Below are 18,820 nucleotides of genomic sequence, written 5' to 3'. Positions count from 1 at the left end.
TATCATGCAGATTACCTCACTACTGTTGATCAGGAAATTTTAGATTGGCTGTTTTAAAGCTCACAATGAGAACTAGACCCTGAAAGCCATACTTTCCCTCTTTTGGTTAATGCCCAGGTTTACTGAGCTTGTGTTTAGTCTTTCCCAGAATGACTAACTAGCAGGCACAGTTCTCACCCTTCAAATCTTGGCAGTGCCCCAAAGGAACCCACTCAGGATACTCACCAGCATTACCCTCTGTGGCTGCTCCAAAGCCCAAAATCCCTTGGGGGAGCTTCTCCTCCCCACCCCAATTGTCAGAAACTTCCAGAACCTTCTCTAGCTGCTGCAACCCGGGCTTGCAGGAGCATGGAACCACAGCTACTTGGTTCCCATGTTAGGAATTCAAACTTAGATTTTAATCAGCCCAGCTCAGGCTTTATAAGAAAAATAGAATATCCTTTCATTAAATATTTTGTGTTGGAATTCTTTCTGCCCACCCTTCAGTGGCTGCCTAGTTACCAGGTTTAGCAAATATGGATCTGCTAAATTTCAGATGGTCTGGGAGTGTACTATTGATACATTGTTTAATGCTGTAATGTGGCTCAGAAAGGAGTTTGAGCTTAATGTAAAGCTGTTCACACTTCCCAGGTATAATACTTAGAAGCTGAAGTGTTTTCTCACCGATTACGAACACAGCTTTTGGAAATTTCCCAGAGCCATCCTCTAATCACACTGAAGTTGAGTCAAAGAAATCCTTGATCTGACTTCATCATTTATTGATTTATTTCAATGAGAGAACAAACATGGTTTTTGTCCTCAGGAGGCTTCCAAAGTTCTGTTGCAAAGTTACAGTTTAAAAAGACATTTTCAAATAAAAACTCAGCCTCTAACCAAAGTGTGGGTACTAAATTTCTTGGCTGACCACTAGAAACTTTCTCTAGGAAAAAACAAGGAGCATACAGCTAGAATCTGAGTTTAGGGGTTCACATTTATGACTTCATATAGTTCACGCACCATGTCCTGACTGTACCTATACTTCCTTTGAAGCTCGTCTCCTGTGTTTAACTCACACTGCATGATTTGTTGGAGGTCCCCGCTCCCAGCTGCCCTATCAGTGCCATGTCTGTCTCCTTCACGAACGCTCCTGCACCCTGTATGGCACGTTGAGAGTGAAGAAAGTCTCAGTAAGATGCTTACCAGATACTGTTAGGTGAGAAAAACAAGAGCTACACAGTACCATGCTTTTGGTTTTAAAAAGTTATCTATACATGTGTAAGGGACTGGAAAGTTAAATACCCACATGTTTTCTTCATGTTTATCTACATTTTCTAGCATTATTACTCTTTTCATAAAGGAAAATAAAAACTTATATATAACCTATCTCCTTAAAAAATACTCACAATTACAAAAGGAAAACTAGTAGCTATACAGTGGAGAAGATGGACAAGATCATAAACAAGTGATCAAAATTAACATCACCAATAATGTGCAGATGCCACGTGCCTCCAGCTGTGATCTGAGGACATGACAGCACATACATATGCTCCACTGGTGATGCATAACCTGAACCTATCAGGATGCACATCAGACAAACACAAATTAGGAACCAACTGTTCTATAAAATACTTAGTCTGTACGCTTCAAAAGTGTCAAGGTCAAGAAAGACTGAGGAACTGTTTCAGATTAAAAAAGGCGAAGAGGCTAAAGAGACATGACAACTAAGTGCAGTGTATGATCCTAAACTGGATCTTGTAATGGGAAAACAATTACTATTGGAACAATGGATGAAATTCATCGTCAATAGATTAAAATGTTGTATCAATGTTAAATTTCTTGAATTTCATAACTGCACTGTGGTCATATAAGAAAATAACCTCATTTATAAGAAAATGTACACTAAAGTATTAAAGGGATAAAGGGGCATGATGTGTAAAATCTACTTTTATTTAATAGTTCAGAAAAATACTGTGGTGGGGAGGAGGGAGGAGGGAGAGAGAGAAAGGAGACAAATGTAGGAAAATGTGAAAAATTGGAGAATCTGGGTTAAGAGTGTATAAGAGTTCTTTGTATTATTCTTTTAACTTTTCTGTAAGTATGAAATCTTAGCTTATTTGGCACAAGTTTTTTTATTTATAGGAAATAACACACACAGAGTGTGAAGTTGCAAATTATAATGCACGTTCACATTTAAGTTAATCCTTAAGCAGGTATGTAAAATAATTTTTAAATATCTTCTAAGTTAGAAAATCCTTGTTTCTGAAATAAGTTTTTATATAAAGTCAAATCCTTGTGACTTAAGGATGGTTTTACAGTCTTAAGTGATTCTAGAAAGTGCTCTTGTTTCACTGTGGTCGCTTCCAGTCCATTTTCTTGCAGAGCCAGCAAGGCGGCCTATAAAAGACAAACAATAGGAAATAATAAATATGCTTCATTGTTATTTTATAATATATGGTAATACTTTAAAATCTGAACACAAAAATCTCAGTCTCACTTCATAGAATTTCAATATTCATGATACTAGAAACATTAAGCTAAAAAGTTAAAGTGATTAAAAGTCCTCTCAGTAGACCATCTTCTCTTCTACATTAAATTCTAGCCTTAAATGGGTGGGGGGCTGGGGGGAAAGCAGACTGCAGAATAATATAGACACTGTGAGTGCATATATTTTAAAGATGAGATCAACTATACTCCGGTATAAAATAAAAATTTTTTAAATCAACTATACACCAATAAAAAAAAAAGTTAAGTTACAGAAAGAGAGACTATATTCCTGACCTCAGAGTAGGAGTTTTTAAACAGGAAACAGCACTGATCATAAAGGAACAGATCAACACATACTCGATGACCCACCAATTCTCTTTGTATACGAAATAGACATACACACACACGTATACCAAGACGCGTACAAGATTGTTCATAGCAGCATAATTCATAATAGCGAAAAAGTTGTAACACAAATGTTCAAAGATAAAATGCGTATATAAAAGCAGCACATTCATATATTAGAATATTATAAGCAATGGAAATGAACAAACTACTGCTACACACAAAACAACGGATGAACTTCACAGACATAATCTTGAGTTAAAGAAGCAGACAGAAGAGCATACCGTATGGTTCCATCTATATAAAGTGCAAAAGCAGGCAAAACTAATCCCCCCAGTGCTGGAAGTCAGGAGAGTGGTTCTCTTTTGGGATAGAGTGGGAAGGCCCACGGGAAGCTTCTGGAGAGGTGGTTATACGAGTGTGTTCACTTTATGTTAATTCAGTGCACCATAGCCTCTGATCTGTGCATTTTTCTGAATGTTATATTTAACACAAGTTTATAGAAAGGAAAAACCCAACAGTGGCTGCCTTTTTTGGCAGACAACATAAAGTCTAAATGCCTTAAAGTGACCTACAAGAACCTGTGTGATCTGGCCACTGTCCACTCCACCTCTTCAATAATGTCATTTCTCACCTCCAGTTGCTGCACATTTTATTCCTTCTGCCTCAAACACTCCGCTTCTCTCCCTTAGCCTAGCTAACTCCCTAATCATCCTTCCAGTTTCAATGTACACACACCCTCTCTCAGATAGCCTTCTCTGATGCCCCCAGGTCTGGACTGGTGTCCTTCCTAGGTACTCCCACAGCACCCTGAACTTCCCTGACTCACTACATGTTTTAATTCAGTATTACCTCTCTGCACCTCCCCCACTGCCCCATCAACCTGTACGCTCTGAAGAGAAGGTAAGGGACCACAGTGGTCTTTTTCACCTCACATGGTGCCTCCCTTTCAGTAAATACTGCCAAGTGAATGAAGTTCTGAATAAATGTTTTGAACTATAGGTTTTCTTCATTAATTAACTTACTTCTTTGCAGAGGTTTCCAAGATCAGCTCCAGAGAAAAAACAGGTATCTGCTGCTACATTTTCCAAGGAAATATCAGGCCCCATTGGCATGTTTTTTGTACAGACTTTCAGAATAGAAAGCCTGCCCTGGAACAAAATAAAAAATAATATGTTTATAACCTTACAACATTTACGTCTGACACAATGCTGTATTAAAACATTTCAAGTTAGAGTTTTCTATCATATTACAGAGAAAGTATATATATTTCAGAAACAATAAGAAAGAATCACTTCTTCTCAAGAAGAAAGTAAATGTGACATCATGATACATTTTAATATTTTTATATTTAATTTAAAAAACAGCCAACCATAGATATAATCTTTAAGAGACTTGATGAATCTCTCTTTTGGATACAAACAGTCCCATCAGACATGGTTCAAAAGCAAATACATAAATTATCAGACACAATTTAACAATAAAATAGATATAATTTTTTTTCCATCCCTTCAAAATCTGATAAAAGCCTAAGGAAGGAAAAGAATTCATTTTCTGTGTCTTTCACCACTTACTGCCAATGGCTCTGGATGTGAAGGGCAATGGATTTACTGATTCTTTGGCTGTGGATATATTGTATAATCTCTGTAACCTCAGATTTCTCCACTGAAAAATAAGAATGCTGACCCAGATAACCTCCAAAACCCTTTTAACACTTAAGGATTCCTCCATTCTAGTTGCAAAATAACGTTGAGTAGACTCGATAAACTCAGTATTTTGAGTCTTCCACAAAAAGGAAATTACTACCTTGCTTTTAGGCTTATGTTTCTCTGAAAACAGGGCCAGAGAACCCAGCAAAAGCAGATGAAAATGATGATTTATGACGGGCCCAGATAAGGAAAAATGCGGAATTCAATATAGGACATATACCATGTACACCTATACCCAGTAAGGGATTCAATTCTGCCGTCCTCTTAGAGCTCACTGATGTGTTGTTAGAAATGCACAGAGTAAATGTGCACAATGATTACCTTTTCATCTGGAGGTGGAATATAAATAATCTTGTCTAATCTTCCAGGCCGTAACAAGGCATCATCTAACACATCAGGTCTATTTGTTGCTGCAACAATCATGACATTGCTATTAAAAACTTCCTGAAACTCTAGCTGAGGGAAAACATACAACACAAAGTAATGTCAATAAGTTGTTAATTATTAAATGTATTTTTTTTAAATTACAAATCAGAAGGTCCATTTGTTTCTAAATAGGGGGATATTTTTTTCTTGGGACTAGAATGCTTACATTTCCCTTCCAGACCACATTCTCAGTATCAAGGTACCCCAGAAACAAATTATTATCAAAGAGCTACTCTGTGTACACAGTGAAGGGAGTGATCAATCCTGATGGGGCATCTCTCAGTGTAAGAACTGATGAAAAGCTTTACACCACAGCAGAGAACATCTATCTGTTGACCTAAATGCACCTGAGCCCCAGTGAATGATTACAACTTAAATGGACGACTTGAAAAGACAGAAGCATCTGACTAACACATGTATAGCTATGAAAAGTCTTGGCTCTCATGTTCTTGAAGAAGGAGATTGATTTTACCTCTTTGTTTTCTTTCCACGGGCAGAAATATGACAATTAACATAAGCTGCATTTATATAAATCCTGAAGATAAGAAGTATCTAAGAGCAACCAGAACAAGGCCTTACACATGCTAAGCATTCAAAATTGTTGAACTTAATTATCAAAGCAGTTCTCCAGTGATGTGATCTCTCAAAGCAATGAGTTCCCTATATCTGCAGGTATTTCAGCAGAGGCTGGGTAAACACCTGTCAGAGGCTATAGAAGGAAATCCTGCATGATGAGGAGATTTAATTAGAAATCCTGATGGGTCCCGTCAAATTCTAGTGGCATATGTTCCTAAGGAGCTGTAAGACTCTCTTTCCATGGAACAATTTAAAAAATGGGAAACAAGTAAGAACAAGAAAAAAATAAAAGAAGAAAAATTATCTGTCAGGAATTACTTAAGGATACCAAACTCTATCTGGAGAAGGCTCAAAAGAGACGAAGAGGATTTCCAAGGTCACTTTAACTTTGTTATAACCAAGGAAACCCATTCCTTAAGAAAACTGAAAATTTTCAATTACTGATCATTATTTCCAATGATCAGTAACCCAAACATGGGTTATGTTTCATTTCACATAAACAATTTTAGAAAGGGATGAACACTAGTTTTTCAGGGTATGAAAATAAGAAGAAACTCCCTTCTCCACTAGCAATATGTAGTTATGTTTCTAATCTTAGGAAAAAATTCACATTCATATATATCTAAGATACTTTATTATAAAATTTGCCTCACCTTTCCCAGGTAAATCACTATTTTACCAGCTCTGTAAAAGTCCTAAGAGTCACACTGAAATTATATAATTCTCTGAGATGCATCCAGCATAGGGAAACCTAGGGCAGATTCATTCTACTTAATGCTGGCCTGGATTTTTGGTGTATTCTGGCTAATAAATACCTCTTCGTTTTTTTCCAGCTCCTTGTATTTACCATGTTGATCTGATTTACTTCCTCTTCTCTCTATAGTCTTCAATCCAACACCATCTAATTCATTTAGGAGAACAGAAAGAACACGTTCTTGAACATTACATCCTGTTCTGCTGATTGACCGAGAGCCCAAGATTGAATCAATTTCATCCAAAAACACAATTGCTGGAGTATTTGCTCTTGCTTGTCGAAATACCTTTTGTTCGAAAAACGGAAATATTTAAAAGCTATACGTCATGCCTTATTCATATGAATGTATGTTTTCTGCATTACTCTGTATTTATAATTTTTAAAATATAAAAAGAAGAGAAAGATTCTAATGTCTAAGAACTAGGGAATGAATAAATAAGGAATAACAGTATTATATGGGGGTTAAAATCATATTTTCAAAGAATATTTAATATTATTGAATTTTAAAAGTGATAATATTAAGTTAAAAAATCACAGATATATATTACCATCCACCCATTCCCTGCCCAAGGAAACTGAAAAGCAAAGGAAATTCACCAAAATGTTAACGGTAGGTAGAAGAATTATGGAGGATTTCTTATTTACACTTTTCTATATTTTCTAAATTTTCTATACACAATCAGGTATAACTTTCCTAATAGGAAGAAAAGCCAGTTATATTTTAAAAAATAAGGTTTATCCTTAAGGCATGAAACAAAAATTCAAAAGTAAACTTAACTGCATGAGGGAAAATAAAAAAACAAACCTGAGACAAGATTTTTTCTGAATCGCCAACAAAAGGTGAAAAGAGATCAGCTCCGCTCACTGAAACAAAAGAGCAATGACAGCTCGTGGCCAGGGCCCTCACCAGGGTGGTTTTGGCACACCCAGGGGGACCATACAGGAGAACTCCCTTTGGCTCTGTCAGGCCCATCCTAACAAATTCCCGAGGGAATTTCAGAGGCCATTCAATGCTCTAAAAGTACACAAAAAGAGACAGGACACAAAAAGAGAGAGTTGTTTTAGTATAATGATGAACATCAAAAAATTCAGTAAATTCATGCGTTCCACAACCCTCAGGTACCTGCTATGAGCTGGAAATGTGGTCCAATCTCCACACAGCAGCCTTATGACCTAAGTGAGGTCACATCACTTCCTGCTTAAAATCTTTCCATGACTTCTCATCAGAATTAGAATAAAATCCAAATCCAAACTCCTAACTTACCACTGCTTACAAGGCCTCACATAACCCATCGCCCAAACACTCCAGTCTGTTCCCATCTCATGGCCTTTACCTGCTAGTCTCTCTCTGCCTGAATACTCCCTTAAGATCTTTGTGTGCTATCCCTCATCATACATGTCTCCACTCATATGTCATTTCCTTGGAGAGGTCTTCCCTAACCACTGTAGTTAAAGCAGATCCTCCTCCTCCTAGGCAGTCTACGCTACTACCCATCTTCTACTTTTGGAGCACTTATTCATTTGCTGTCTGAAACTACTATTTTTCCATGTTGAGTTAGTCATTCTGCTCCTGCTAGAATGTAAGCCAAGTTCACCTCTAAATCCCCATCACCTAGAGTGACACCTTCACAAAGTAGGCACTCATAATAGTAAGTAAATCCTCACTACCTCTGAGGTAGATGGTTCTGTTATCATCATAACTTCACAGATGCAGAAACTCGGGCTAAAAAAGTGAAGTAACCCGCCCAGATCTTATCTTACTGCTAGCGAGGCAGCAGAACTAAGACTAAACCCAGACAGTGTAGATCAAGAGCACAAGCTCTTAACTACTGATATATTGCCTCTACAGAAAAGGATAGACAAGACCCCTGTACCTAGAAACTCCTATTTTAGTTGGGGAGACAGGCTTGTAAACTAACAAGCAGACCAGAGAAGGGCATTCCACAGACAAGGAACAATATATACAGAGACACATGAAAGCATCCAATTCATCTCCCAACAGTAAGCAGGAACAGAGGGGAGGATGAGGGAGGCAAGACGCGATAGAGCTGAAGTGGAAGTAGGATTCAGATCACGTTGGGCCTTGACAGTTTTAGTCAACAATGAGGAAGCAGTATAGAGAATGGATAGAAGGAAATGAAACTAGAGGGAGGGAGACCACTTAGCAGTCTCTGGCAAGGATTCAGACTACAAAAATAATAAGGCTTGATGTGTCACAGGCAGCAGAGGTGGTGTGGGAGGGATGTATATGAAACATAAAATGTAACTGTATTATACGCAGGGGAAATCCAGAGGGGAAGTTACGTTATGCATGACATGACTCCGTGCATTCAGAAGACAGGTTTCTGAGTGAGGGGATGGGGTGACTGGCTGCATTCACAGAGGGAGGGAATCCAGGTGTAGAGGTGGAACTGATTAGCTGAACTTTGGACATGCTGAGTTTGAGATCCCTGGAAGTTATCCAGTAGGCAGGCATTTAAGTAGTTCTAATGATCAAAAGAACTATCTGCGCTGGATATAAAGATTTCTGAGTTAGCATTTTTCAGGGGACAGCTGAGGCCTGGGACATTAAGGAGATCAAAGGCTCACTCAGAGAATGCAAAAAGAAAACTCTCAGGAGCTTGGAGAACTAACATTTAAGGTAGGGGAGACGAGTGCTCAGAAAGGCAGGAAAGCTTAATATTCAGAGCTAAAGAAACGGTGTTTCTAACAGGAAGGTGTTACTCATCTCCCGCATGTATTTTGTGAAGATTAAATGAGACAAAGCATGTAAAAAATTAGGGGGACTTCCCTGGTGGTGCAGTGGATAGGAGTCTGCCTGCCAATGCAGGGGACACAGGTTCGATCCCTGGTCAGGGGAGATCCCACATGCTGCAGAGCAACTAGGCCCATGAGCCACAACTACTGAGCCTGCACTCTAGAGCCCGCAAGCCACTACTACTGAGCCCGTGTGCCACAACTGCTGAGGCCCACATGCCTGAAGCCCGTGCACCACAACGAGAGGCCACCGCAGTGAGAAGCCTGCACACCGCAATGAAGAGTGGCCCCTGCTCACTGCAACGAGAGAAAGCCCAAGTGCAGCAACGAAGTCGCAACGCAGCCAAAAATAAATAAATAAATAAAAAATTAGGGCATATTATAAACGTGCTTATCCATGGACACAAGGATTCCAGGGTTCACTGTAGATGTAGCTTCCAGTTAAGACAAATAAATTATAATTGATACTTATAAATCAGTCTTGTGTGTGTGCAATTAGAGAAACCTACTTCCTTATGGCAGGATCACCCAAAGGGGTACTGGCAAAATCAACTGCTGAACCTGCAATGCAGGTAAGAAGGGCTGAATAGCTGTGTCCCTCAACAGCCACTGTGAGAACCAGTATCAAGTAGCCACCCAGGCCATACTGACTGTTTATTATAATTTTGTGTTTTTACCAGTCCCAGGGCAAACTCAGGCCTATGAACAAAGAATCTGTATTTGTATAGCCCATGAACTAATAAGAATCGTTTTTACATTTCCAAATGCTCAATGAATAAATAAATAATTCAGGGCTTCCCTGGTGGCGCGGTGGTTGAGAATCTGCCTGCCAATGCAGGGGACACGGGTTCGAGCCCTGGTCTGGGAAGATCCCACATGCCACTGAGCAACTGGGCCCGTGAGCCATAACTACTGAGCCTGCGCGTCTGGAGCCTGTGCTCCGCAACAAGAGAGGCCGCGACAGTAAGAGGCCCGCGCACCGCAATGAAGAGTGGCCCCCGCTCACCGCAACTAGAGAAAGCCCTCGCACAGAAACGAAGACCCAAACAGCCAAAAATAAATAAATAAAATAAATAAAATAAAAAAAAAAATCAAAAGAATACTATTTTGTGACATGAAAATTATATGACTTCAGTGTCCATAAATAAAGTTCCATCAGAACACAGATACTCATTACATACTGTCTACGACTGTTTTCGTGCTACAATGGCAGGGTTGAGTGGTTGCAACAGAGACCACAAAGCCTAAAATATTTACTCTCTGGCCCTCTACAGAAAAGAGTTTACTGACCCCAGTCTAAATTATAAACTCTTTAGAGCAAAAAGCAAACAAAAAGAGGGCGAGGCAGGAAAGTATGAAAAATAATATTTGATGCCTATAGAGTCCAGTTAAATAAGGATTGAAAATCGACCATTAGATCTAGATGTTAGGATCGCATTAGTGATGACGGCAAGAAGTTTCAGTGCAGCTTGTTTTCACCATAAAGCATTACACTTAGACTGTCATATTCTACTGGCTTAAGCAGATTCTCTATCTCACCTGTTTTAACTTTAGTTTTACATCTTCAAGGCCACCAATCTGCTCCCAGCCAACAGGCTTGATGTCCATCAGTCCAATGACACTTCGAAATGATGAGGGCTGGATCTTTTTAAAAGCTTCAAGGAAGTCTGTTTCATCAATCATTGGATTGTCCTGGTTCTGAAGAAATCCACCCCAAAAAGCAAAATCAAACCAAAAATCAGGTGGGCCTTTTTTGTGGTACACAAACACAATTACTTTTAAATTGTAAATCCTCTTTTGAATTTATACATCTATTATGTTATCACTATAAAGAAATTTGTAACACATGGTATAAAAAAATTAAATGTTTCCCCCTCAACTCCACCAATATTCATCCCCAGAGAATGTCAACAGTTTCCTGTGTATTCTTCCAGTATGTTTTATGACATATGTATATGCTTTCAAAAAGATACACAAATGTGACCATACCATACATATTAATTTGTACTTTTTCATTTATCTTAGAAATCTTTTCATGTCAACTAATACAGCTCTATCTCATTCTTTTTGACAACTGCATATTGTATGAGTATTTTAACAACATCCTTCTGTTGAACGTAGGGTGCTTCCAGTCTTTTGTTATTAAAAACAAAGCAGCAACTGAAAGTCCTTGTGCACATGCTCAAGTATTTTATATAATAATTTCCTCAAAGTAGAATTATTGTGCTTAAGAGTATGTACACTTACAATTTTCACAGCTACTACTAAACTGTCCTCAAAGCTGCACCAATATATGAAGCTGTTCTCCCCACACCTCTCCAACAATGGACATTACCAAACCTTAAATTTCGGCCAGTATGAGAGACGAAATGGTGCTCACTATTGTGCTAATTAAATTTCTTTAATCAAGAGTGAGGTAGAGGAAAATAATGGAATTAGAAAATCAATTTTGCAACCATCACAGTAAAGGCTGTTTAGGGCAAGAATCAATGGATGCTAATCTAGGGGAGGGAAAGTTTGATGAGGAACAGTATGTCTGCATTGTCTCAGAGCGTTTCCTCACAGATTTCTTATTAGTTGCAAAGGGAAAAATAGCAGCTATACAGTAAATAAACTGGACAAAACCTTGACTGATTGATCACATCAGTCACCATTAGGGACATCACCAATGAGGGGCAGGTGGACGTACTGTGCCTTCACATGTGACATCATAAGAAGGACACTATCACTTATGTAGTATCCCCGATGGGCATGCATAACCTGAATCTGACTATGAAGAAACAGACAAACCCAAACTGACAGAAGTTCTATAAAATCACTGACCTGCATCCTTGAAAAATGTCAATGTCAAACGTCGCACACACACCAAAAAAGTGCTAAGGAAGCGTTCAAGATAAAAAGAAACAAAAAACTAAACACAATACATTATCCTGGACTAGATCCTGTACTGGAGGAAAAGAATGCTACAAAAATGGATACAGTTAGCAAAATTAGAATAGGAACTATAAATCTGACATTTTGATCAATGTTAAATTTCCTGAATATAATGAGATTATACATACTTTTTCATAGGAAATGGACATTAAAATATTAAGGGATAATGGGTTAAGATGCATGCAACCCCTTCTCAAATGATTCAGAAAAAAACAATGTGTATACCTAGGCAGTTGACCCTTGAACAACATGGGAGTTAATCCTCGTTTAAGTAGAGGTGGCCCCCCATATCTGCCGTTCCCCACGTCTGTGTGGATTCAACCAGCCCCAGACCGTGCAGTACTTATAGTATTTACTATTGAAAAATATCCACGTATAAGTGGACTGGTGCAGTTCAAACCTGTGTTGTTCAAAGGTCAGCTGTACAGAGAGAAGAAGAGAAAGGAGAGAATGATAAAGCTAATTTGGCAAAATGTTAAAAACTGGTGAATTTGGATAAAGGATTTAGCAGTTCTCTATCTCAGAACTCTCCCTGAAGTTTTAATTATTTCAAAATAATAAGTTTTTAAAAAAGAAAAAGAACCAAAAGATTAATTTTTAAAGGAAGTTGAGGATTTTTCATGTGTATAAGCTATTTGTAATCCTTTTACTGTCAACTACCAGTTCATATCTTGCTACCCATTTTCTCTTGGATTGTTGGTCTTTTCTTATTGCTTTGTGAGAGTTCTTTCTACACCAAGGAAATTGGGCTTTTGTCATGGGCTGAAAGTATTTTTCCCAGTCTGTCTCGTGTCTTGCCTTTGCTTATAGTATTGTTCGTTTGTTTTGCTTTTGAACTTGTCATCTTTCTTTTTTTTTTTAACAGTATTGTTTTGCCATTCTAAAATGGTCAAATCAGTAAATCATTTCCTTTCTGGCTATTAAAAACATATTTCTATTTGTAATATCTGTATTATATTTAAGTATTTGCCCTCTTACATCAAATTCTGAACATTCAGTTATCCCAAAATTCCCACTTTCAATAACAAACTATTTTATCCCATTTATGAAAGATTAAATAAGTGAATATGTATACGTGGAGCGTTTCTGAACAGTTTTCCTAAAAAAATGTCAATAATTATAATCTCTGGGAGGTGAGATTTCAGACAATTTTTACTTTCTTTATAATTTTTATCTTGTTTAATTTCTCACAAACAACACTATTAAATAGTTTTTTGAAATAGCGCTATTTTTTTTAACTAGTTAGCAGTATTAGATATTGGGTAACTGAATACTAATTAATTTATAAGTAACACCAACTGACATTTGAAAATCCCATTTACACTTGCAGATTACTTGTGTGTACACTATTCACTTGATTTTCATAATCCTTTCAGGCAGATAAAAATCCTTTCCCCTCTATGTCTATAGGTGTATGTGTTAAACTGTCTTTCTAACCCTTTAATAGGCATACTTGACAAAAAGATGAACAAACTGTGATGTGCCCTTGTCTGCCCCGGCACAGACAGAAGCAGCAGCAGCCCCTCAGCTGCCTGGGGAGGGAAAGAAGAAAAAGATGGAGCCAGTACCTTCCCAGAAGCCTCTGTCCCTTCTTCCTTTTTGCCTTTCTTTCTTCCACTTCCCCTGGTTGTTTATGAACTGAGCCATCACCTGTGGTAACTATGCCTGGGCAGGCCCCTCCTGAAGTAGCAGTGGGCTCCACCCTAGGACGGCTGCAGCTGGATGGTCCACCTAAGCCAACGTGCTTAAGGTCAAACCTGGAACTTCAAAGCAGAGGGGATTCTAAATGTAAACCTCCTTTCCCACACCGTGGTGTTCTTGTCCTCCCCTCAAGAGGCATATATCCTCAAATCTTCACACATGGGACTTGTCATTAAATCTTCAAGCAGCTTTGGTCCTAAACTGAAAAGATGAGGACTTACAAGTTCACATAACTCCTTCCCCACCTTTGGTGTAAGAGTAAAAATAAAGGAAAAGAAAATGAGTAAGGGTATAAATGACCTAGGTAAAAAGGTTTTCAAAATTTAGGATGATAAATCATCCTTTTATACCTTAAACAAACTCGAATTAGGTTTTAAAAAATTATAAGGTCAAAGAACAATTTTAAGGTTACAAGAGAATCCTCAGCATGCTGAAAATAATTTTTTTCGGAAGGGGTTTAGGGATTCAGGTTGACATTACATAAAAGTGAACAGATTTTCCAATCTATAGTGTTGAAAACTACTATATTTAAGATAATATCCTAACTATTTTTAAGAAAAGCAGTCATGAATTAAGGATTTGAATGTCAAAGATGAATTTAAATAAAATCCTAAGCACCTAATCGTCTCCTGAGTTAGAAAAGCTTATTTTCCCTTCAAGATGCTTATTAACAACAAAGGGAAAAAATAGTATCTTGACAATGGAGAAATCTCAGAGATACCACCTTATCCAAGAAATCAAAGTTAATTTCACCAGTAATAGGACAAAGATATATCATTTGCTACCTAATAGATGCAATGAGAAGAACACAGTATCATTTCTGTGATATTTCTGCCAAAAATGCAAAACCTGAAACAAATCATGAGAAAACATCAGTCAAACCCAAACTTAGGAATATTCTATAGAATAACTGAATTGTACTTTTAAAAAATTAAAGTCGTGAAAGAAAGACTGAAGAATGTTTCTAGATTAAAGATTAAGCAGCTATGACAGCTAAATGCAAGGTGTAATCCTGGATTAAAAAATATTTTTTTTTTCCTTTTAAAATTTTTGCTACAAAGGAAATTAGTGGGACAAATGGTGAGATTTGGTTAAGGTCTATATAGATTAGGAAGAAGTATCATGTCAGTGTTAATTTCCTCATCTTGATAATTGTACTGTGGTTTTAAAGTCTTTGTTTTTAGGAAATATACACTTAAATTTTCAATGCTAAAGGGGCATCATGGCTGCATTTGAGAGTATGAGTATATATATATATACACACACACACATAAACATTCATACACATGAAGAGAGTATGATAAAGCAAAAGTGATAAAATGTTACATTTGACGAATCTGTGTGAAGGATATACAAAAATTCTTTGTACTATTTTTGCAACTTTTCTCTAAGTCTGAAATAGATTCAAAATAAAACAAAAATTAAAAAGATATAGGTTTACTTCTTCTGGGGCCACACTGTCTTTTTCCTGACTGCTCTGGGCTTCAGCACTAAAGAGTTACTATGGGAGTGGGGGAAAACGCTCTGGGCAAACCTGATGAACTCAGCTCTCTGTCCCTACTTTCAGTCATATACTATTTCTATGGAGTTCAGTTGTAAAAATATATGTAAGAGGACTTCCCTGGTGGTGCAGTGGTTAAGAATGTGCCTGCCAATGCAGGGGACATGGGTTCGAGCCCTGGTCTGGGAAGATCCCACATGCTGCGGAGCAACTAAGCCCGTGTGCCACAACTACTGAGTCTGCATGCCACAACTACTGAGCCCGTGACCCACAACTACTGAAGCCTGCACGCCTGGAGCCCATGCTCTGAAACAAGAGAAGCCACCACAGTGAGAACTCCGTGCACCGCAACGAAGAGTAGCCCCTGCTCACCGCAACTAGAGAGAGCTCGCACGCAGCAACAAAGACCCAACGCAGCCAAAAATAAATAAATAAATTTATTTTTTAAAAAAATATGTAAGAAACAGCTGTTGAAGGTATCAAAAGTTTGAAGAAAATGTACTTACCACTTTTTTTAATCTCCAAATTAACTTGTTACGTTAATAAAAGGGTTCACATAGAAGGTCATAAATCAATCCTTCTTACCTTCTCACTATGAAGCAGAGCGTGCATGGCAGCCTCCCTACAGAGTGCGGTCAGGTCTGCACCAACATAGCCAACAGTCATTTCTGCAAGGAGGCTCAAATCGACTTGACTGGAGATGGGCATCTTCGAGGTAATCACTTGTAGAATCGCCTTTCTTTGTCTAAGTGTGGGAGTTCCAATGACAATCTGTGTGCAAAGCAAGGAAAGAAAAAGTTTACAGCTTAAAACATTGTTTTTTTAATCCTCACAAACATGTATAATAATTTAGCGAACAAATTTGGAACTATTACTGTGTACTCTTAAGCATACCTTAGATTCTGAATACATGAAAATCCTTATCTTCCAGAGGAGTAACACTGGCTAGAAAGTTGCACAGTTAAAATTACATATGTCATTTAATAAGTTTTTGTTATTTTTCAATTTTTTTTTTGCTGTACGCGGGCCTCTCCCGTTGCGGAGCACAGGCTCCGGACGCGCAGGCTCAGCGGCCATGGCTCACGGGCCCAGCCGCTCTGCGGCATGTGGGATCTTCCCGGACCAGGGCACGCACCCGCGTCCCCTGCATCGGCAGGCGGACTCTCAACCACTGCGCCACCAGGGAAGCCCAGTTTTTGTTATTTTTGAGAACCTACCACGTTCTAGGAGCCAGTAAACTAGATAGTCTATGTCCCTGCTCTTATGGAGCTTATTCAGGACAGGTACTACATGGTGTGAAGAAGAAATCCACTCAAGTTCTAAACAGATTATGCTAAAGTGGGCAATTATCACCTGTCTCTTTAGAAACCTACCACAAAGTTCAAACATCATTTAAATAATCACTATTCAAACTATTTAGTAGAAATCAAGAATCAATTTAGGACTGAAGTTTATAAAATAGGACAGCTTTGAATATTCAACCTTCCTGGCAACTCAGGGAGCAATTGTGGGATAGGAGGCTGGCGTTCGAACAAGGAATGAATAAATCTAGAAGAGTTAAATGTCTGCTCTGATCTAGTCCTTCCCTGCCTTCCCCCTTATTTCAATACATTTGTTTCTTGAGGCTATCCTACTTTAAATTCTCCTTCCAGATTCGTAAGAGTTTAATATGCTTGTAGCAGTCCTAGTTCCCTTAAAAACTAACACTACTGATTATAGTACTCCTCATTCTCAGGACCTGCACAACTCATCCCTAACGGCCCCCTTGCTTCTCAGAACAATTTGACTCTGGAGGGGGAAAGGGTCCTGGCTCGCAGATCATTTGTGGACCAGAGAACGGGTTCTCTGCTTTACAGAGCCCCACTCCAGCTTCACTGACTTCCAAACCTAAGTGGCAAACGCCTCGGGGCAGCCAACCAGGGCCAGAAGAGGCCGGGGTTCCAGGGGGCAATGAGCTAGCTGGCTGAGCCTATTTACCTCTCGGTCGAATCTCCCAGGTCTACGCAGCGCTGGGTCTAGTGCGTCCGGCCGGTTGGTGGCTCCCACAACCACCACCTCCCGGCCCCCACTGATGCCGTCTAGCAGCGTCAACACCTGGGCCACCACGCGGCTCTCGGGGGCTTGGTGTGGGCCGCCCCGCCGGGGACACAGGGCGTCCACCTCGTCCAGGAAGAGAAGGGTGGGCCTGCGGCTGGCCAGCTCCTGCGCGCGCTGGAAGACCCGCCGCACGTTCTCCTCGGTCTCCCCGGGCCGGGAGCCCTGCAGCGTGGGCGCACTCACGGCCAGCAGCTCCGCGCCCGCCTTTCGGGCCACGGCCCGCACTAGCTGGGTCTTGCCCACTCCGGGGGGGCCAGCCAGGAGCACCCCGCGTGGCACTTCTAGCCCCAGCGAGGCCAAGGCGCGGGGGTAGCTGAGCGGCAAGTCGAGGAGCTCCCGCAGCGAGTCGGCCGCCTCGGAAAGGCCCCCCAGGGGCACCTCGGGCTGCGGCTCCTCTTCCGACGGAGGTAGCCCGCTCAGACTGATGTGGGTGCGAGGGGTGACCAGCCCGGCCGGATTCGGGTTGGGTGCCCCGCTGACGATGTGCAGGGCGGCCACCGGGCCGGGAGCGCCCGGAGGAGCGGCCACCACGTGGCCCAGAGACACCGGACGGTTCCTCAGCAGCTCCTGCGCCGCCTCCAGCACCGCGGCTGGATTTGGGGCACCAGACACGCCCGCCAGCTCCCGCAACACCGGCCACACGGCGAGGAGCCGAAGGGGCGGGCAGGGCACTAACCGGAGTCGGCTCAGGTTCAGACTCCCCCGGGACCCCGGCGCCCCCACTGCCGCCCCCGGGCTCGCGCACTGCGGATCCAGTTGCACAAAGCCGTCCGCTCCATCCCGCCGCGGCCAGGCGGTGCAGAGGCAGGAGCCGCCGTCAGGCAGCGAGATCTTCACCGCCGAGCCCAGGTGCGCGCCTAAGGCGCGGAGGGCCGCCGGGCCCAGGCGACAGCGCTGGGTGCCCCGGTCCCTAGCGTCTACGGGTAGCAGCTTTAAGAGCGGCCCTTCTGGAAAGGGACCTGAGTCCGGAGCCATTACTCACGGAAGACGCAAGGCCCAGGAAAGTGGGGTAAGAATTCCACCCGGGCCAGAAAGACCGGTACACAGAGCTCCTCTGCCGGAACCACGTGATGCGCATGCGCCTGGGATCAGTTGCCGTTCCCTTACAGGAGGCAGAAAGGACCAATCGGAAAGTTAGACGAAGTTAAACGCTCGGACCGTTGGGGCTAGTTTGCTGTGGTGCTGGGTTTGATGAACTCCAGTCGTCCTTTCCATAGCTTTACGAACAAGGCCTTAGTCACGGGTGTCTGGGAGGCAGCGTAAGCTACCTTTACTAGGTCATTAAGCATGTACCTTGGTGGTTTGGGGAGTCGCCACACAGCACTCTCTTTCCCTGGCTCCCGGACTCGAGCATCACCACCTGCGCTTTTGGAGCCTAGAGATTTTGCTGTTTTGTGAAAAAACCTCGACAGTCCTCAGGGGCACAGTATTTTGCTTTTTTTTTTTTTTTTTGCGGTACGCGGGCCCCTCACCGTTGCGGCCTCTCCCGCTGCGGAGCAACAGGCTCCGGACGCGCAGGCTCAGCGGCCACGGCCCACGGGCGCAGCCGCTCCGCGG

At 41.0% G+C, this 18,820-nt stretch overlaps 1 protein-coding gene across 5 annotated transcripts; it reads right to left on the bottom strand.

The window, feature by feature from the left end:
* Window positions 1-2,019: 2,019 nt before the first annotated feature.
* On the bottom strand, window positions 2,020-18,535 carry AFG2B (AAA ATPase AFG2B). Of its 5 annotated transcripts, none has more exons than XM_027084180.1 (8): window positions 17,144-18,519; window positions 15,752-15,937; window positions 10,570-10,728; window positions 7,079-7,288; window positions 6,335-6,559; window positions 4,839-4,973; window positions 3,834-3,959; window positions 2,020-2,373 (listed from the first exon to the last, which is right to left on the bottom strand). In XM_027084180.1, exons 1-8 carry the CDS (start codon window positions 18,236-18,238, stop codon window positions 2,206-2,208), a joined length of 2,304 nt encoding a protein of 767 aa, XP_026939981.1. In that variant the 5' UTR covers window positions 18,239-18,519; the 3' UTR covers window positions 2,020-2,205. The 5 variants fall into 5 exon arrangements, with proteins under 5 accessions (XP_026939981.1, XP_026939982.1, XP_026939983.1 ...); XM_027084181.1 differs by having other exon boundaries at window positions 2,090-2,373; window positions 4,839-4,927; window positions 6,367-6,559; window positions 17,144-18,523; XM_027084182.1 differs by lacking the exons at window positions 6,335-6,559; window positions 7,079-7,288 and having other exon boundaries at window positions 2,090-2,373; window positions 17,144-18,526.
* Window positions 18,536-18,820: the final 285 nt, after the last annotated feature.

Source organism: Aethalodelphis obliquidens, unplaced genomic scaffold (genome assembly GCF_003676395.1).
Source record: "Aethalodelphis obliquidens isolate GAN/ISIS:26980383/991018 unplaced genomic scaffold, ASM367639v1 scaffold51, whole genome shotgun sequence".
Classification (NCBI taxonomy): Eukaryota; Metazoa; Chordata; class Mammalia; order Artiodactyla; family Delphinidae; genus Aethalodelphis; species Aethalodelphis obliquidens.
This window is presented reverse-complemented; position numbering and strand designations above follow the sequence as displayed.

Bases quoted from the DNA above. Each gene is read 5' to 3' on its own strand.
- AFG2B (XM_027084180.1), bottom strand. From the start codon at position 18,238: ATGGCTCCGGACTCAGGTCCCTTTCCAGAAGGGCCGCTCTTAAAGCTG. The intron at 7,289-10,569 runs GTGAGATAGAGA...GTGTACTTTTAG, and splicing joins TAAAACTAAAGTTAAAACAG to AGCATTGAATGGCCTCTGAA. The intron at 4,974-6,334 runs GTATTTATTAGC...GTTTTCCCTCAG, and splicing joins AGCTGGAAAAAAACGAAGAG to CTAGAGTTTCAGGAAGTTTT.